This window comes from Salmo salar, chromosome 04 (genome assembly GCF_965601325.2).
Source record: "Salmo salar chromosome 04, fSalSal1, whole genome shotgun sequence".
Lineage (NCBI taxonomy): Eukaryota > Metazoa > Chordata > Actinopteri > Salmoniformes > Salmonidae > Salmo > Salmo salar.
Genome location: NC_138294.1, coordinates 80,117,318 through 80,135,401, shown reverse-complemented (window position 1 = coordinate 80,135,401; position 18,084 = coordinate 80,117,318). Strand labels below are relative to the sequence as shown.

At 43.7% G+C, this 18,084-nt stretch overlaps 1 protein-coding gene across 6 annotated transcripts in view; it reads left to right on the top strand.

The window, feature by feature from the left end:
• The window catches only part of rapgef6 (Rap guanine nucleotide exchange factor (GEF) 6), a 194,466-nt gene that overhangs the window by 59,483 nt on the left and 116,899 nt on the right, over nt 1–18,084 (top strand). For all 6 annotated transcript variants that reach the window (XM_082974748.1, XM_082974746.1, XM_082974745.1 and 3 more), the window contains one exon: nt 4,222–4,291. In XM_082974748.1, the coding sequence (XP_082830874.1) occupies nt 4,222–4,291 (70 nt within the window). The remainder of the gene's footprint in view (nt 1–4,221; nt 4,292–18,084) is intronic.

Sequence of the window (18,084 nt, the reverse complement as noted above, 5' to 3'; positions counted from 1 at the left end):
CTGAAACAAAGGGATCCCTCATCTCCCAATTCTCATTGGGTTGAATTAAACTGCACAAAAATAAACGCAACAAGTTAAAAGATTTTACTGAATTACAGTTCATGTAAGGAAATCAGTCAATTGAAATAAATGCATTAGGCTCTAGCTAATCTATAGATTTGTCTGGGAATGCAGATATGCATCTGTTGGTCACAGATTCACTACATGACCAAAAGTATTTGGACACCTGCTCGTCGAACATCTTCCAAAATCATGGGCATTAATATGAAGTTGGTCCCCCCTTTGCTGCTATAAAAGCCTCCACTCTTCTGGGAAGGCTTTCCACTAGATGTTGGAACATTTGCTGCAGGGGCTCGCTTCCATTCAGCCACGAGCATTGGTGAGGTCGGGCACTGATGTTGGGCAATTAGGCCTGGCTCACAGTCAGCGTTACAATTTACCCCAAAGGTGTTAATAGGGTTGAGGTCAGGGCTCTGTGCAGGCCAGTCAAGTTCTTCCACACCGATGTCGACAAACCATTTCTGTATGGACCTCGCTTTGTGCACAGGGGCGTTGTTATGCTGAAATGGGAAAGGGCCTTTCCCAAACTGTTGCCACAATGTTGGAACCATAGAATCTTCTAGAATGTCATTGTATGCTGTAGCGTTAAAATGTCCCTTCACTGGAACTAAGGGCCCTAGCTTGAACCATGGAAATCAGCCCTAGACCATTATTTCTCCAACACCAAACTTTACAGTTGGCACTATGCATTGGGGCAGGTAGTGTTCTCCTGGCATCCGCCAAACCCAGATTTGTCCGTCGGACTGCCAGAAGGTGAACGCGTTTCCACTGCTCCAGAGTCCAATGGTGGCGAGCTTTACACCACTCAAGCCGACGCTTGGCATTGCGCATGGTGGGCTTGTGTGCGACTGCTTGGCCATTGAAACCCATTTCATGAAGCTCCTGACGAACAGTTCTTGTGCTGATGTTGCTTCCAGAGTTAGTTTGTACCTTGGTAGTGAGTGTTGCAAATGAGGACAGACTTTTTATGTGCTATGCGCTTCAGCACTCAGCAGTCCCGTTCTGTGAGCTTGTGTGGCCTACCACTTTGCGGCTGAGCTGTTGTTTCTCCTAGATGTTTCCACTTCACAATAACAACACTTACAGTTGACCGGGTCAGCTCTAGCAGGGCCGACATTTGACGAAGTGACTTGTTGGAAAGGTGGCATTCTATGACGGTGCCACGTTTTAAAGTCACTGTTTGTTTTCCGTAGCTTATGCCTGCCCATACCATAACCCACCGCCACCATGGGGCACTCTGTTCAAAATGTTGACATCAGCAAACCGCTCACCCCCACGACGCTATCTGCCCGGTACAATTAAAACCGGGATTCATCCGTGAAGAGCACACTTCTCCAGCGTGCCGGTGGGCATTTGCTCACTGAAGTCGGTTACAATTCCAAACTGCAGTCAGGTCAAGACCCTGTTGAAGATGCAGAGCACGCAAATGAGCTTCCCTGAGACAGTTTCTGACAGTTTGTGCATAAATTCTTTGGTTGTTCAAACCTAGTTTCATCAGCTGTCCTGGTGAAGAAGCCGGATTTGGAGGTCCTGGGCTGGCGTGTTTACACGTGGTCTGCGGTTGTGAGGCTGGTTTTACATACTTCCAAATTCTCTAAAACGACCGTTGGAGCCCGCTTTTGGTCAAGAAATTAACATTACATTCTTTGGCAACAGCTCTGGTGGACATTCCTGCAGTGTGCAAGCCAATTGCATGCTCAATCAAAACTTGGCGTTGTGTGACACAACTGCATATTTTAGTGGCCTTTTATTGTCCCCAGCACAAGGTGCACCTGTGTAATGATCATGCTGTTTAGTCAGCTTCCTGTTAGGTGGATGGAGTATCTTGGCCAAGGAGAAATGCTCACTAACAAAAATAGTAAACAAAATGGTTCTCTCTATTTCTCAGAAATAAGCTTTTTGTGCATATTGAACATTTCTGGGATCTTTTGTTTCAGCTCATGAAACATGGGATCAACACTTTACATGTTGCGTTTATATTTTAGTTCATTGTAGTTGGTGACTATTTTGCTATCTCATAAGAAAATCATTGTACAGCTCCATTCATGTGAATGGGGAACCAGGTCTTAATGAAGTCCTGTCTGTGGGAAAGTCAGTGGGCTGACTAACGTGATACTACTACACCATGTGATTGATCTGAAGGGAGAAGTGTGAAAGCTATCTGAGCCGGCCTGTTGTGTTCTCTGGTGGAACCAGTGAAAAGGCAGAGTCCTGTGTTTCGTCCCAAATGTCACCCAATTCCCTACTTAGGGTGCTGCTTTGAACAGATCCTATGGGCCCTGATCAAAAGCGGTGCACTATATAGTGAATAGGTGCCATTTGGGACACAGACCAGTGCTGTGTCGAGATCAATAAGCTCCTTTGTGATCCCAGTCAAACATGACCTTATTGTCCAGAGGGGAGCAGGTGGATTCAATCCTCAATGGACAGTTGACTTGCTGTGTGAACGTCCTACCAATCCTTTATTTTGATAACAAGCATCAACTTTAACCTGCTACTAAATTACCAATACCAGTTCACCTCAATGCATTAGTGGAGAATGATTGTTGATTTTATATTGTCACTGTTAGAAATCAATCGGCCTAAATATCGTTATTGCTTCAATTTGAACTGGTCGATCTTTGCATCATTGGATACAGACATCAGTACTGACTGCAATACATTGAAATTGACACTAAAAACAGTCTCTAATTTGCAATGTAAAAGTCTATTCAGTGTTGAACAGCAGTGTTAATTTCGTCAACAAAAATATTGACTCAAATGTTTGTCAAACACCTATTTTTCTGTGGCAATTGACGAGATCATCACTGACTAAATATTCCCAGATAAAACTGACTAAACAATTTTAATTTCAGTTAGCTAAAACGATCTCTGACTACTAAGTGGACTGGACAATAGTTTTTGGAGAGATTGAGCTTTTCCGTGATGACCACAATTAATATTAACAGCACAGATTGAGTTTAATAGTAAAACAACAGTCAAGCAATGTTTTCTCTCCCTTGAGTAGGCTGTAGAAAAGTAGGTTGTCTTTTTTTGAATTTGTGTTCTTGCTCAACCATTAACCACTTTTTAACCGTTAGCCTTTTTTTTTTTTAGGCTATACTTTGTTAGGTCACGTTACCTCATTAGCTAGATATAGCTAATAATCTTGGGAGCGCCGAGCATGATGCAACTTTTTGGAACGTTCAGATAGGCATGTTTGTTCTACATAGCACATTTCTGACGCGTTTAAGGAATAACGTTGGCTCTATTCATAGAATTTCTATCTACAACGATCGAGAATGTTTTTCCAACTGAACGTACCTCTGGTAACATTACCAGTAACCTATATGTAAAAATGTTGGGGGGCACAGAGAGAAAGGAAAAGGGATAGCAAGCAATTTGACTAAATCATTCTTGCCACTATGCTTTATCTGACTGGTTAAATACATTTATTTAGAGTTAATGTGGACCCAGTGACTTAGACTTCAGTACTTGGACCAGGACTCGAGCACTGGGACTCTGACTTAAGACATAGGGACTCATGACTCGAACTTGGACTCGAGCACAGGGGACTTGGGACTCGATTCGGACTTGAGGTTTAGTGACTCACTGGGCGAAAGAGCCATTGGCTCCCTTTGAAAGTCATTAGCCCACGTTCTAATTTTGGACATTAATGTGGTTGCGGCGTCTGTGGAACATTAATAGCAATGACTCGACTGAGTGATAGAGGTGCTGGAGGTATTTTGCGCCACCATCTCTGTCACTCTGTTTCTCTCGGCCTTTCTTTCTTTTTCTGTCTCTCTCTCGGCTTGTGTGTGTCTTTGTTTTGTATGTAATGTGCAATATTTGTGTAGGCTCAATTAGGAATTTACATGGCCAAATAATTCTTACATATAATCTTATATATTTTTGTCATATTTCTGCTGTTGGAAAGAAATAGGATGCTGTGCAGAAAAATCTGTTGGTAGGACAAGGCTATGTATGTTTGTGCACATGGAAGTCAGTGCTTTATGTTTATGAGGCAAGACAAATGCAATGTGACTAAGACTTAATGATATTTTAGTCATAATGACTAAGACTAGACTGCGTGTGGTCCCACCCTGGCCATATAAAGATGCCTTGGCCTTCCACTTGGTTTAACACCCTGTGTCCTCTGTGCTGTGTGTTCTCTCTCCACAGCTTTGGCAAGCAGCTGGGGGGCAGACGAGGCTGTGAATGCATCACTTTAGAGCCCTCAGAAATGATTGTGGTGAGTAGAGCCACTGCTTCTCTCTCTCCCTCTCGCTCTGTCTCTCTCCGTCTCCATATCTACTGACTCTAGTACAGAAAAACACAGACCGGGACAAAGACAGTGGATTGTGGCAGTAGGTGCAAAATGCCACAGCGCCTACAGAATTGGATTGCTGTCTTAAAGCTATCCTCTCCATGGGTTCTTCAGTTTCATCTGAACTAGGCCTATGGCCTTGATCTTAAGACAATACTACAATAATACAACTGGATGTGATGCCTACACAGGCTGTATCAGTAAATAGGCCTACACTGAGGTGTGTCTGTATCAGTAAATAGGCCTACACTGAGGTGTCTGTATCAGTAAATAGGCCTACATTGAGGTGTGTCTGACCTAGCTGCCTCGCAGACATAGCACACCACATTCAGGCTGAGGCTGAGTCCATCACCACCATCTCCCTGAGCAGGCCTGGCCAGCGAGCACCAAGCAGGCTGCTCCATCAGAAGCAGGCTGGGAGTAAGAAATAGGCTTCTATTAGATTTGGCTTGGCTGATTCTGCTGGCCTGGGTCCTCTATCCATCCGCTGGTTGGCATCCACTGGAGGAGGACAGTGAGGGTAGGGTGAATGTGGAATGAAAGTCTTTACTGTGTGCAGATGGACTGGCTGATTAGCTGTGCCTGGGAAGACATTGGAGGGGGGATGGTAGGCTGGGGAAATGACATTACGTAAGCTACTTGTTGTTCATATCCGCACATTTCCTCACCCTTTCGGCCCTGATTGTCTGTAATGCTGCTAATAACCACAGCCTGTGTTGTGGTTACTGTTGGCTCAGTCAGTCCATACAGGCAGCAGAGAGGGAGGTGAAATGAAATGAGACTATTGTTTTGATGACCATTTAATTGATATTGCTTCATAGCAAAGTCATTGGAGAATAATCACTTGATCGTGCTCCAGCGACTCCTTGTGGCGGACCAGGCGCCTGCAAGCTGACCTCGGTCGACAGTTGAATGGTGTTCCCTCCGACACGTTGGTGTGGCTGGCTTCTGTGTTAAGTGAGCAGTGTGTTAACCTCTATGGGCTAGGTGGGACGCAAGCGTCCCACCCGTGGTGCACTCCATCAACAGCAGGTGCATTTCAAGAGCGGCAAATTTGAATCCAAATAAATGTCAAAATTCACATTTTTCAAACATACAACTATTTTACACCCTTTGAAAGATAAACATCTCCTTAATCTAACCACGTTTTACGATTTCAAAAAGGTTTTACGGCGAAAGCATAAATTTAGAGTATGTTAGGACAGTACATTTACAAGAGTTGTGTGTAATGTTTTGTCAATTCAAAGACAGGGTCACCAAAACCATAAAACCAGCTAAAATGATGCACTAACCTTTTACAATCTCCATCAGATGACACTCCTAGGACATTATGTTAGACAATGCATGCATTTTTATTTCTATCAAGTTCATATTTATATCCAAAAACAGCGTTTTACTATGGCATTGATGTTGAGGAAATCGTTTCCCTCCAATAACCTGCAGTCAAGTCAGCACCACAAATTAAATAATTAAAATTAGAAAACATTGGTAAAATATTATATTGTCATTTAAAGAATTATAGATTTACATCTCTTGAACGCAATCAACTTGCCAGATTTAAAAATAACCTTACTGGGAAATCACACTTTGCAATAATCTGAGCACTGCGCCCAGAAAAATACGCGTTGCGATACAGACTAGACGTCATGTTGGGGAGATCTAAAATCGAAAATACTATGTAAATAATCCATTACCTTTGATTCTCTTCATCAGATGTCACTTCCAGGTATCACAGGTCCATAACGAATGTAGTTTTGTTCAAAAAAGCTCATCATTTATGTCCAAAAATCTCCGTCTTGTTAGCACATGATCTAAGCCAGCCGGACTTCTCGTCATGAACGAGGGGAAAAAATATATTTACGTTCGTTCAAACATGTCAAACGTTGTATAGCATAAATCATTAGTGCCTTTTTTAACCAGAACATGAATAATATTCAAGGTGGACGAATGCATTCTCTTTTATAACGTATTGGAACGAGGGTACCCAACATGAACTCGCGCGCCAGGTGTCTAATGGGCCATCATCGTTCCATGGCTCTTGTTCGGTCAGATCTCCCTCCAGAAGACTCAAAACACTTTGTAAAGGCTGGTGACATCTAGTGGAAGCAATAGGAAGTGCCAAAATATTCCTCAGCCCCTGTGTTTTTCAATGGCATAGGTTTAAAGGTAATACAACACATCAGGTATCCACTTCCTGTCAGAAAATGTCTCAGGGTTTTGCCTGCCAAATGAGTTCTGTTATACTCACAGACACCATTCAAACAGTTTTAGAAAATGTAGGGTGTTTTCTATCCATATATAATAAGTATATGCATATTCTAGTTACTGGGTAGGATTAGTAACCAGATTAAATCGGGTAAATTTTTTTTATCCAGCCGTGCAAATACTGCCCCCTAGCCCCAACAGGTTAAGAAGCAGCGCAGCTTGGCGGGTCATGTTTCACACCTTTGCCTCTCCTGAGCCCGTTGGGGAGTTGCTGCGGATGAGACAAGATGGTAACTACCAGTTGGATATCACGAAATTGGGGAGGAAAAGGGGGTAAAATTACAACAAAAAACTAAAAATGTATTTATCTGGAGCTGTTGGTTCTGGCCCCGTAGATGGACAACATAGAGATGTTATAAGGCCATCCTTGCAACTAACGGGACCTCTATGGGCTTTTCGATCACAGAAGTGATCAATGGCAAAGATGCGAGGTGCGTACTCTACATTTCAATGGACAGCAGTTGTCATTTTTCCAAACAGCCTCCGCTCTCTCGAGAACTAAATGAGGAAACAAGTCGAGATCGGATCATGGAAACACGCACCCGGTAGAGAGGTGATTCTGATGATTCCCAATTGACCCTTCACTAAGCCCCGCCCCAGAATTTTGGCCAACCAATAAAAGCGCTGCAAATGATAGCAACTGTCGTTGAGTCCGAGACCTCGGACAAGCTCTCGTTTGAAACGCATAAAAGCCAATGAGAGCGATCCAAAAGCCAGGTTTTTCATCCCAAAACAAATTTTTTAAATGGATAAATAATTTAACAGTGCACTTGCTACTGTGATCCCGGAAATGCAGAGTATGTTAGAATAATTTTTCTAATCCAAAATTATACTTTTGTTATATTGTTTGCTAGCTTAGCTGATTAGCTAGCTAGCTAGCTAGCTTAATACAACTTTTTGTAATATACTTTTTTCCCCCCATATTATGAATAAAACTGCTGTTGACATCAGGATACGAATTGAGAGCACTATTTAGCTCCAAAAGTGGTTAGTAACTTTGGCTGCATGTTGACAGTGCATTCAGAGCCATCCAGTGGCTAGCCACAATACAACCTTAATTTTACCAGGATCCTGTGACGCAATTGTAATGACAGTCAGGGTTGGGTAGGTTACTTTCTAAATGTAATCCGTTACAGTTACTAGAGTTACCTGTCCAAAATTGTAATCAGTAACACAACTTTTGGATTACCCAAATTCAGTAACGTAATCTGATTACATTCTATTACTTTTAGATTACTTCCACCTTAAGAGGCATTAGAAGAAGACAAACATTTATGTTACCAATTCAACAACATCTATTGCAGGATAAATCCATGTTAAAGTTTACATAGCTGGTCATATGTGGATGTTACATTTTACTTTATGGGTTGGTTATGTAGGCTTCTTCTAACACATCGCTTTCTACTACATATAATAATATAACTAAATTAGATCTTTACCAGTCATTCCAATAAATGTTATACACCTTGATCTTCAAGAATAAGACTTGGAATAATGGAAGTATAGATTAGCTAAATTGTTTTACCTGAACATGACCCCAAAACTAAGGATTTATTAGCCAGCCCTACTGTTTATGATTTTGTTGTCATGTTGGACTGATTGGGCTCATTGATTTGAGTTTAAAAATAAACGCTGCACTCATGGAATGGCATGCTTTGAGCACTACTGAAAAGAGCTATTTACATGTGAAAAATGAATGCCATATGCTGCATTTGCTATAGGCCTATTGTTGACCTTTTAGTTGGTGACACTTTGATAATATGCAGCTGTTTAAAGGACACATCTACAGATGAAACAATAACAAAACGGTTGCCCCGCCTCTGTTTTGGTAAAAAGCTGAGGGATGGGCCTGGAGAAATGTAACCACTCTCAGATTAATAGACAGAGATATGGATGCAAGGACTGACCATCCATGATATCAAAAGTATTGTTTTAACCATGTTATGAGGCTATACAGTGTTTGTTTACATCTACAATGTTTACTCACATTGGAAAAAAACAAGCTTATATGTTGGGTTCTCATGGAGTGTGACAGTTGAACTAAGCTCATGAGGCATTTATAAGTTATATTGTGTGTGTGTGTGTGTGTGTGTGTGTGTATTATTTATTTATTTATTTATTTATTTCACAGTGTGTGCGAGACATGGAGATGCGTACAAGCCACAGTGTCTCGCACCTACTGAAATTTGGTTCGGTGATGATCTCAGCGGGGTGCTTCAGCAAGGCTGGAATCGTGCACATTTGTCTTTGTGAAGGACGCATGAATCAAGCCACTTACAAGGTTGTTCTTCTGCTCTGACAATGTTCCCCAACTCTGAGGATTGGTTTTTCCAGCAGGACAATGCTCCATGCCACACAGCCAGGTCAATCAAGGTGTGGCTGGAGGACCACCAGATCAAGACCCTGTCATGTCCAGCCTAATCTCCAGACCTGAACCCCATTGAAAACCTCTGGAATGTGATCAAGAGGAAGATGGATGGTCACAAGCCATCAAACAAAGCCGAGCTGCTTGAATTTTTGCGCCAGGAGCGACAGTCACCCAACATCAATGTGAAAGACTGGTGGAGAGCATGCCAAGGTGCATGAAAGCTGTGATTGAAAATCAGGGTTATTCCACCAAACATGCATTTCTGAACTCTTCCTAAGTTGAACCGTTAGTAGTGTGGTGTGTAAAAATGAATATGAACTTATTTTCTTTGCATTGTTCGAGGTCTGACAACACTGCATATTTTTTTATTTTTACCAGTTGTCATTTTCTGCAAATAAATGCTCTAAATGACAATATTTTTATTTGGGAGAAATGTCACAAGTTTATAGAATAAAGCAAACATTTTAATTTACCCAAACCCATGCCTATAAATAGTAAAACCAGAGAAACAAATCATTTTGCAGTGGTATCTTAATTTTTTCCAGAGCGTATAAATATATATTAGGGATGCAACGGTACACAGTACGTTGTCGAACTGTTCAGTACGACCCCTACTGTTCAATACGCACACGTGAACCGCGGAATTATCATATGTCTGTCATTTTCCTCTAATTTCCAAAATGAGCTTTTTGTGCTGCAGACTACATGCACGATTACATTCAGATCCACAGAACCAGATGCAGTTTGTGAACAGGCAAGGCAGGCAACGGCTTGGGGCTCCTGAGGGCCGAACAACTTTACTCCGCAGCAATGTCTCAAAATGTGGCAACCACAGTGACCGCAACCCCCTCCCCCTTAAACAACAAATGGACAATTTGCAATGACATCTCAGTAGGAAACGTCCCTAAAGGGGCCCCATGAAGAGAGGGGAAACTTAAAAACAAATATTCTCTCAGCTCCAACGTGACAATGGTGAGCGCTAGCGAGACAGAGAGAAGCAAATTTGAAGAGGCACCGCCGTCTTTCAAATCCGCTGTGTGGGAACATTTTGGATTCAGCGATCAATACAATGACGAGGGTAAGAAGACAATAAACAAACAAAGTACAGTATGCATGCATTGCTTTGCCACTGTCGGCTACTCTGGTGGAAACACTTCTAACAGGCTGACTACACCGCTGGCGTCGCGTGCGCAAGCTTTGCAAAATCAATTTAGAAATCTATATTATTCAATTGTTGTACCCACACTGCTCGCGCGCGCGCCAACGAGCGTCTGCGTTGCCAAGGGCAAAAAATATAAGCAAATTCTATTTGTGACGCAGATCACGATGCAAGTCCTGCCTCTCCCATCTCCTCATTGGTTTATAGAAGCAGGTACCCACGTGCCATCTCCTCATTGGTTACTGACCTCGTTCGTCTTTTATACCCATGTGGGTATAACCGTTATACCCACGTGGGTGAGTAAAAGACGAACGAGGTCAGTGGTGGTAATGCACCTAATTTATGAAAGTTGCCAATCCCAATATAAATTCAAGAGAAGAAAAGGCCTAGGAGGAGGAGAGATGACTAGAAACGATTCGGTTGACTGTTTTATGTGTGATTTAATTGTCGGAGTAGAGGACCTTGTGCATTTCAGGTAAAATAACAACTCAATGTTTGTATCGCAGGACAAATTACCTAGCAACAGCAAGCTAGCTAGCTAAATTGCCATAAATGTTTAATACTTTGACTTGTCCCCAAATTTAATGTAATTGGTTAATGTAACAGAGTTTGTTTTGATATTTTAACCTGCGTGTCGTGATCACATTTGGTGTGGGGGGACAAAATAAATGTATGCACAATGGCGCAGCCGGTTTGGGTTCCGTGTAACATGTCATTTACGTGACGGTGACCCGGCCGTATCCCTTGCAGGTGGAGCTGGAGCAAGGAGAGTCCACTCGTTAGCCAAAACAACAATCTCTTGCTGCTGCCTTCCAACAACAATTTGCAACAAATTCAGAAAAGCAAAGAAATAACGAAAGCAGTGGGAGTACTCATAGCCAAAGATTTGCAGCCCTATTCGGTGGTTACTGACTCGGGATTTCGTCACATAATGAAAAGGTTTTCACAGCGTTACATTGTCCCCTCCAGCACACATTTCAGCAGCAAAGTAATTCCCAAACTCTGAAACATCATGGAGAGAAATTGAAAATGAATTGACACAGATACCCTATTTAGCTCTCTCCACTGATAGTTGGACCTCCAGAGCAACTCAAAGCTACCTCTGTGACGGTTCACTATGTACTGGAAGCTACCTCTGTGATGGTTCACTATGTACTGGAAGCTACCTCTGTGATGGTTCACTATGTACTGGTTTGGGAGATGAAGAGCTACGTGTTGCAAACTCTTCCCCTGTATGAGAGTCATACAAGCGCATACTTTTCTTAAATATAAAGATACCGAAACAGTACTGTTACCTTGGCCCACAAACCGTGATACATACCGAACCGTGGGCCCACTGTACCGTTGTGTCCCGTATGTATGTAATGTAATGTATGGTTGAAGTCAGAAGTTTACATACACTTAGGTTGGAGCCACTCCACAAATTTCTTGTTTACAAACTATAGTTTTGGCAAGTTGGTTAGGACATCTACTTTGTGCATGACAAGTAATTTTTCCAACAATTGTTTACAGACAGATTATTTCACTTATAATTCACTGTATTACAATTCCAGTGGGTCAGAAGTTTACATACACTAAGTTGACAGTGCCTTTTTAAACAGCTTGGAAAATTCCAGACATAATTTGAGTCAACTGGAGGTGTACCTGTGGATGTATTTCAAGGCCTACTTTCAAACTCAGTGCCTCTTTGCTTGACATCATGGGAAAATCAAAAGAAATCAGCCAAGACCTCCACAAGTCTGGTTTATCCTTGGGAGTAATTTCCAAACACCTGAAGGTACCACATTCATCTGTACAAACAATAGTATGCCAGTATAAACACCATGGGACCATGCAGCCATCATACCGCTCAGGAAGGAGACGCGTTCTGTCTTCTAGAGATGAACGTACCTTGGTGTGAAAAGTGCAAATCAATCCCAGAACAACAGCAAAGGACCTTGTGAAGATGCTGGAGGAAACCGGTACAAAAGTACCTATATCCACAGCAAAACGAGTCCTATATCGTCATAACCTGAAAGGCCGCTCAGCAAGGAAGAAGCCACTGCTCCAAAACCGCCATAAAAAAGCCAGACTACGGTTTGCAAATGCACATGGGGACAAAGATTGTACTTTTTGGAGAAATGTCCTCTGGTCTGATGAAACAAAAATAGAACTGTTTGGTCATAATGACCATCGTTATGTTTGGAGGAAAAAGGGGGAGGCTTGCAAGCCGACGAACACCATCCCAACCGTGAAGCACGGGGGTGGCAGCATCATGTTGTGGGGGTGCTTTGTTGCAGGACGGACTGCTGCACTTCACAAAATAGATGGCATCATGAGGATGGAAAATTATGTGGATATATTGAAGCAACATCTCAAGACATCAGTCAGGAAGTTAAAGCTTGGTCGCAAATGGGTCTTCCAAATGGACAATGACCCCAAGCATTCTTCCAAAGGTGTGGCAAAATGGCTTAAGGACAACAAAGTCAAGGTTTTGAAGTGGCCATCACAAAGCCCTGACCTCAATCCCATAGAAAACCTGTGTGCAGAACTCAAAAAGCGTGTGCGAGCAAGGAGGTATACAAACCTGACTCAGTTACACCAGCTCTGTCAGGAGGAATGGGCCAAAATTCCCCCAACTTATTGTGGGAAGCTTGTGGAAGGCTACCCAAAAAGTTTGACCCGAGTTAAACAATTTAAAGGCAATAATACCAAATACTAATTGAGTGTATGCACACTTCTGACCCACTGGGAATGTGATGAAAGAAATAATGGCTTAAATAAATCATTCTCTCTACTATTATTCTGACATTTCACATTCTTAAAATGAAGTGGTAACCCTAACTGACCTCAGACAGGGAAGTCTTACTCAGATTAAATGTCAAGAATTGTGAAACTGAGTTTAAATATTTTTGAATAAGGTGTATGTAAACTTCCAACTTCAAGTGTGTGTGTGTGTACTACCATTCAAAAGTTTGGGGTCACTTGGAAATGGCCTTGTTTTTGAAAGAAAAGCACTGTGACGAGGCGACTCTGGGATGCAGGCCTTCTAGGCAGAGTTCCTCTGTCCAGTGTTCCTCTGTCAAGTGTCTTTTTTTTTGCCCATCTTAATCTTTTCTTTTTATTGGCCAGTCTGAGATGGCTTTTTCTTTGCAACTCTGCCTAGAAGGCCAGCATCCCAGAGTTGCCTCGTCACTGTTGACGTTGAGACTGGTGTTTTGTGGGTACTATTTAATGAAGCTGCCAGTTGAGGACTTGTGAGGTGTCTGCTTCTCTCACTAGAGAGACTAATGTACTTGTCCTCTTGCTCAGTTGTGCACCGGGGCCTGCTACTCTTTCTATTCTGGTTAGAGACAGTTTGCGCTGTACTGTGAAGGGAGTAGTACACAGCGTTGTACGAGATCTTCAGTTTCTTGGCAATTTCTCGCATGGAATAGCCTTCATTTCTCAGAACAAGAATAGACTGACGCGTTTCAGAAGAAAGGTCTTCGTTTCTGGCCATTTTGAGCCTGTAATATTAGATATTAGCCATTTTGTAAGGAGTGCGTACTGGCGGCAGAGAAGTCAGACGCAGGAGAACAGAAACTGTGTTTCCAAACGGCGTAGTTTAATAACCAAAAACTCACCGGAAAACAGAACAATCAAATAATGGGTACATAACCCGACGCACACCAGGACAGACGTGCACAAGCACTTACAATCACCAACAAGGACATGAGGGGGAACAGAGGGTTAAATACACAACATGTAATTGATGGGATTGGAACCAGGTGTGATGGAAGACAAGACAAAACCAAAGGAAAATTAAAAGAGGATCAGCGACGGCTAGAAGGTCGGTGACTTCGACCGTCGAACGCCACCCGAACAAGGAGAGGGACCAACTTCGGTGGAAGTCGTGACACATTTTGAGCCTGTAATATCCAGATACTCAACTAGTCTAAAGAAGGCCAGTTTTATTGCTTCTTTAATCAGTACATCAGTTTTCAGCTGTACTAGCATAATTGTAAAAGTGTTTTCTAATGATCAATTAGCATTTTAAAAGGATAAACTTGGATTAGCTAACACAACATGCCATTGGAACACAGGAGTGATGGTTGCTGATAATGGGCCTCTGTACGCCTATGTAGATATTCCATTAAAAATCAGACGTTTCCAGATACAATTAGTCATTTACAACATTAACAATGTCTACACTGTATTTCTGATCAATTTGATGTTATTTTAATGGACATTTATCAAATGCTCAGATTTAAAAAAAAATCTTCCCAGTCATTTTTCGGAAACCCTGACAAGCACACACACACACACACACACACAAACAACACAGTTTCCGCTCCTCATTCACGCTGCTGCAGCACTCAGTCAAATCACTTACATTCCAACCAATTAGCTAATTGAGTCCTGGGGAATTATCACAGACTAACTGCACGCATTTGTGCAGCCAGGTCAGGGGTTTGAGATGGCTTCCATTTCACCCACCCTGTGTCTCTGTCCCTGTCCGTTTGTCTCGGCCTGTTTGTCTGGGAGCACAGAGCCATAGACAGACCATTGTAGTTCACACACACAGACCAGTCCATACAGGAGTTAACTAGTCAATAGTCCAAGCAGGAAATATCTCCGTATGGGCAGACTCTTCATAGACCGCACTCTGTTCAGAGTGAAGACTTTCTATTTAGTAGTGTGTGTGGAATGACTCCTTGCAGTGTGTAATTGTACACTGAAATGCCCCCTTAAAATGCTTAGTCAGTCGTCTGTTGTTGACTTTGCTGTGAACACTATTAGGCTGTCATTCTGGTTAGTTTTTCATTAGAAAAGTCTGTGCTGTTCGATAAATCAACCAATCGTATAGTTGTTATACAGTACAAACATGACAGACAATCTTTGCACCTCATACTGTGTGTGACACAAGTCCATTCCCCTGTTATTCTCTCGTTTTTGGGGAAAAAAATCAATGGTTATATATCAGGATATTTGACGATGTGTCGTTTTGACAATATCGCTGTATTATGTTGCTGCTAGTTGGCTGTATCTGCACCAAAACACCAGTATTTTTCCTCCTGTAGCTTGTTCTCCATCTTTTTAAATAGGGAGCCAATTTGTTTTCAGCACTTTTATTTCCGTGACTTATCAAATCTTTCTCCTGGCTCTCTCTTGTCCCTCTGCAGCAGACATATTGTTAGCAATATGTTTGGAAGATCGAATCGCAATAAAATCACAGTATCAAATCGCAATACATATAGAATCATGAGAATTGCAATACATATCGTATCGACACTTAAGTATCGTGGTAATATATCGGGAGGTACCTGGCATTTTCCAGCCCTAATGACGGGCAAATTGGCCATACTTTCACATCATGGCCTTGACGTGTGAGCTTTCCCCTTTTTTCCTCTGTGGCCCTCCTTGCCTCTTTTCCTCTGTGGCTCTCATGTAATGTCTTAGTACACCCTGATGGATGACTGGAGCTCACAGAGATGACAGCCCTGCCGCCTGAACTAGGGAATGACCGTTATGGAATTTTTAGGGCCGATACCGATTTTTGGGGGTATTTTAGGCCAATATTCAATATCATAAAATGTGAACATTTTGACATTTCCCAGAGACAGCCATGTATGCATTTTAATAACCTCTTAAATGTAATGGAGAAATTTAGATTTCCGCCTAAATAGACACTCAAAAGTAACTGTTATTCATGTGTAATTACATTTACATTTAAGTCATTTAGCAGACGCTCTTATCCAGAGCGACTTACAAATTGGTGCATTCACCTTATAATATCCAGTGGAACAACCACTTTACAATAGTGCATCTAAATCTTTTAAGGGGGGGGTTAGAAGGATTACTTTATCCTATCCCAGGTATTCCTTAAAGAGGTGGGGTTTCAGGTGTCTCCAGAAGGTGGTGATTGACTCCGCTGTCCTGGCGTCGTGAGGGAGCTTGTTCCACCATTGGGGTGCCAGAGCAGCGAACAGTTTTGACTGGGCTGAGCGGGAACTGTGCTTCCTCAGAGGTAGGGGGGCCAGCAGGCCAGAGGTGGATGAACGCAGTGCCCTTGTTTGGGTGTAGGGCCTGATCAGAGCCTGAAGGTACGGAGGTGCCGTTCCCCTCACAGCTCCATAGCCAAGCACCATGGGTCTTGTAGCGGATGCGAGCTTCGACTGGAAGCCAGTGGAGAGAGCGGAGGAGCGGGGTGACGTGAGAGAACTTGGGAAGGTTGAACACCAGACGGGCTGCGGCGTTCTGGATGAGTTGTAGGGGTTTAATGGCACAAGCAGGGAGCCCAGCCAACAACGAGTTGCAGTAATCCAGACGGGAGATGACAAGTGCCTGGATTAGGACCTGCGCCGCTTCCTGTGTGAGGCAGGGTCGTACTCTGCGAATGTTGTAGAGCATGAACCTACAGGATCGGGTCACCGCCTTGATGTTAGTGGAGAACGACAGGGTGTTGTCCAGGGTCACGCCGAGGCTCTTAGCACTCTGGGAGGAGGACACAAGGGAGTTGTCAACCGTGATGGCGAGATCATGGAACGGGCAGTCCTTCCCCGGGAGGAAGAGCATCTCCGTCTTGCCGAGGTTCAGCTTGAGGTGGTGATCCGTCATCCACACTGATATGTCTGCCAGACATGCAGAGATGCGATTCGCCACCTGGTTGTCAGAAGGGGGAAAGGAGAAGATTAATTGTGTGTCATCTGCATAGCAATGATATGAGAGACCATGTAAGGATATGACAGAGCCAAGTGACTTGGTGTATAGCGAGAATAGGAGAGGGCCTAGAACAGAGCCCTGGGGGACACCAGTGGTGAGAGCACGTGGTGCGGAGACAGATTCTCGCCACGCCACCTGGTAGGAGCGACCTGTCAGGTAGGACGCAATCCAAGCGTGGGCCGCGCCGGAGATGCCCAGGTCGGAGAGGGTGGAGAGGAGGATCTGATGGTTCACAGTATCAAAGGCAGCAGATGGGTCTAGAAGGATGAGAGCAGAGGAGAGAGAGTTAGCTTTAGCAGTGCGGAGAGCCTCCGTGACACAGAGAAGAGCAGTCTCAGTTGAATGCCCAGTCTTGAAACCTGACTGATTAGGATCAAGAAGGTCATTCTGAGAGAGGTAGCAAGAGAGCTGGCCAAGGACGGCACGTTCAAGAGTTTTGGAGAGAAAGGAAAGAAGGGATACTGGTCTGTAGTTGTTGACATCGGAGGGATCGAGTGTAGGTTTTTTCAGAAGGGGTGCAACTCTCGCTCTCTTGAAGACGGAAGGGACGTAGCCAGCGGTCAAGGATGAGTTGATGAGCGAGGTGAGGTAGGGGAGAAAGTCTCCGGAAATGGTCTGGAGAAGAGAGGAGGGGATAGGGTCAAGTGGGCAGGTTGTTGGGCGGCCAGCCGTCACAAGACGCGAGATTTCATCTGGAGAGAGAGGGGAGAAAGAGGTCAAAGCACAGGGTAGGGCAGTGTGAGCAGGACCAGCGGTGTCGTTTGACTTAGCAAACGAGGATCGGATGTCGTCAACCTTCTTTTCAAAATGGTTGACGAAGTCATCCGCAGAGAGGGAGGAGGGGGGGGGGGGGGAGGGGGAGGAGGATTCAGGAGGGAGGAGAAGGTAGCAAAGAGCTTCCTAGGGTTAGAGGCAGATGCTTGGAGTTTAGAGTGGTAGAAAGTGGCTTTAGCAGCAGAGACAGCAGAGGAAAATGTAGAGAGGAGGGAGTGAAAGGATGCCAGGTCCGCAGGGAGGCGAGTTTTCCTCCGTTTTCCGCTCGGCTGCCCGGAGCCCTGTTCTGTGAGCTCGCAGTGAGTCGTCGAGCCACGGAGCAGGAGGGGGGGACCGAGCCGGCCTGGAGGATACGGGACAGAGGAAATCAAAGGATGCAGAGAGGGAGGAGAGGAGGGTTGAGGAGGCAGAATCAGGAGATAGGTTGGAGAAGGTTTGAGCAGAGGGAAGAGATGATAGGATGGAAGA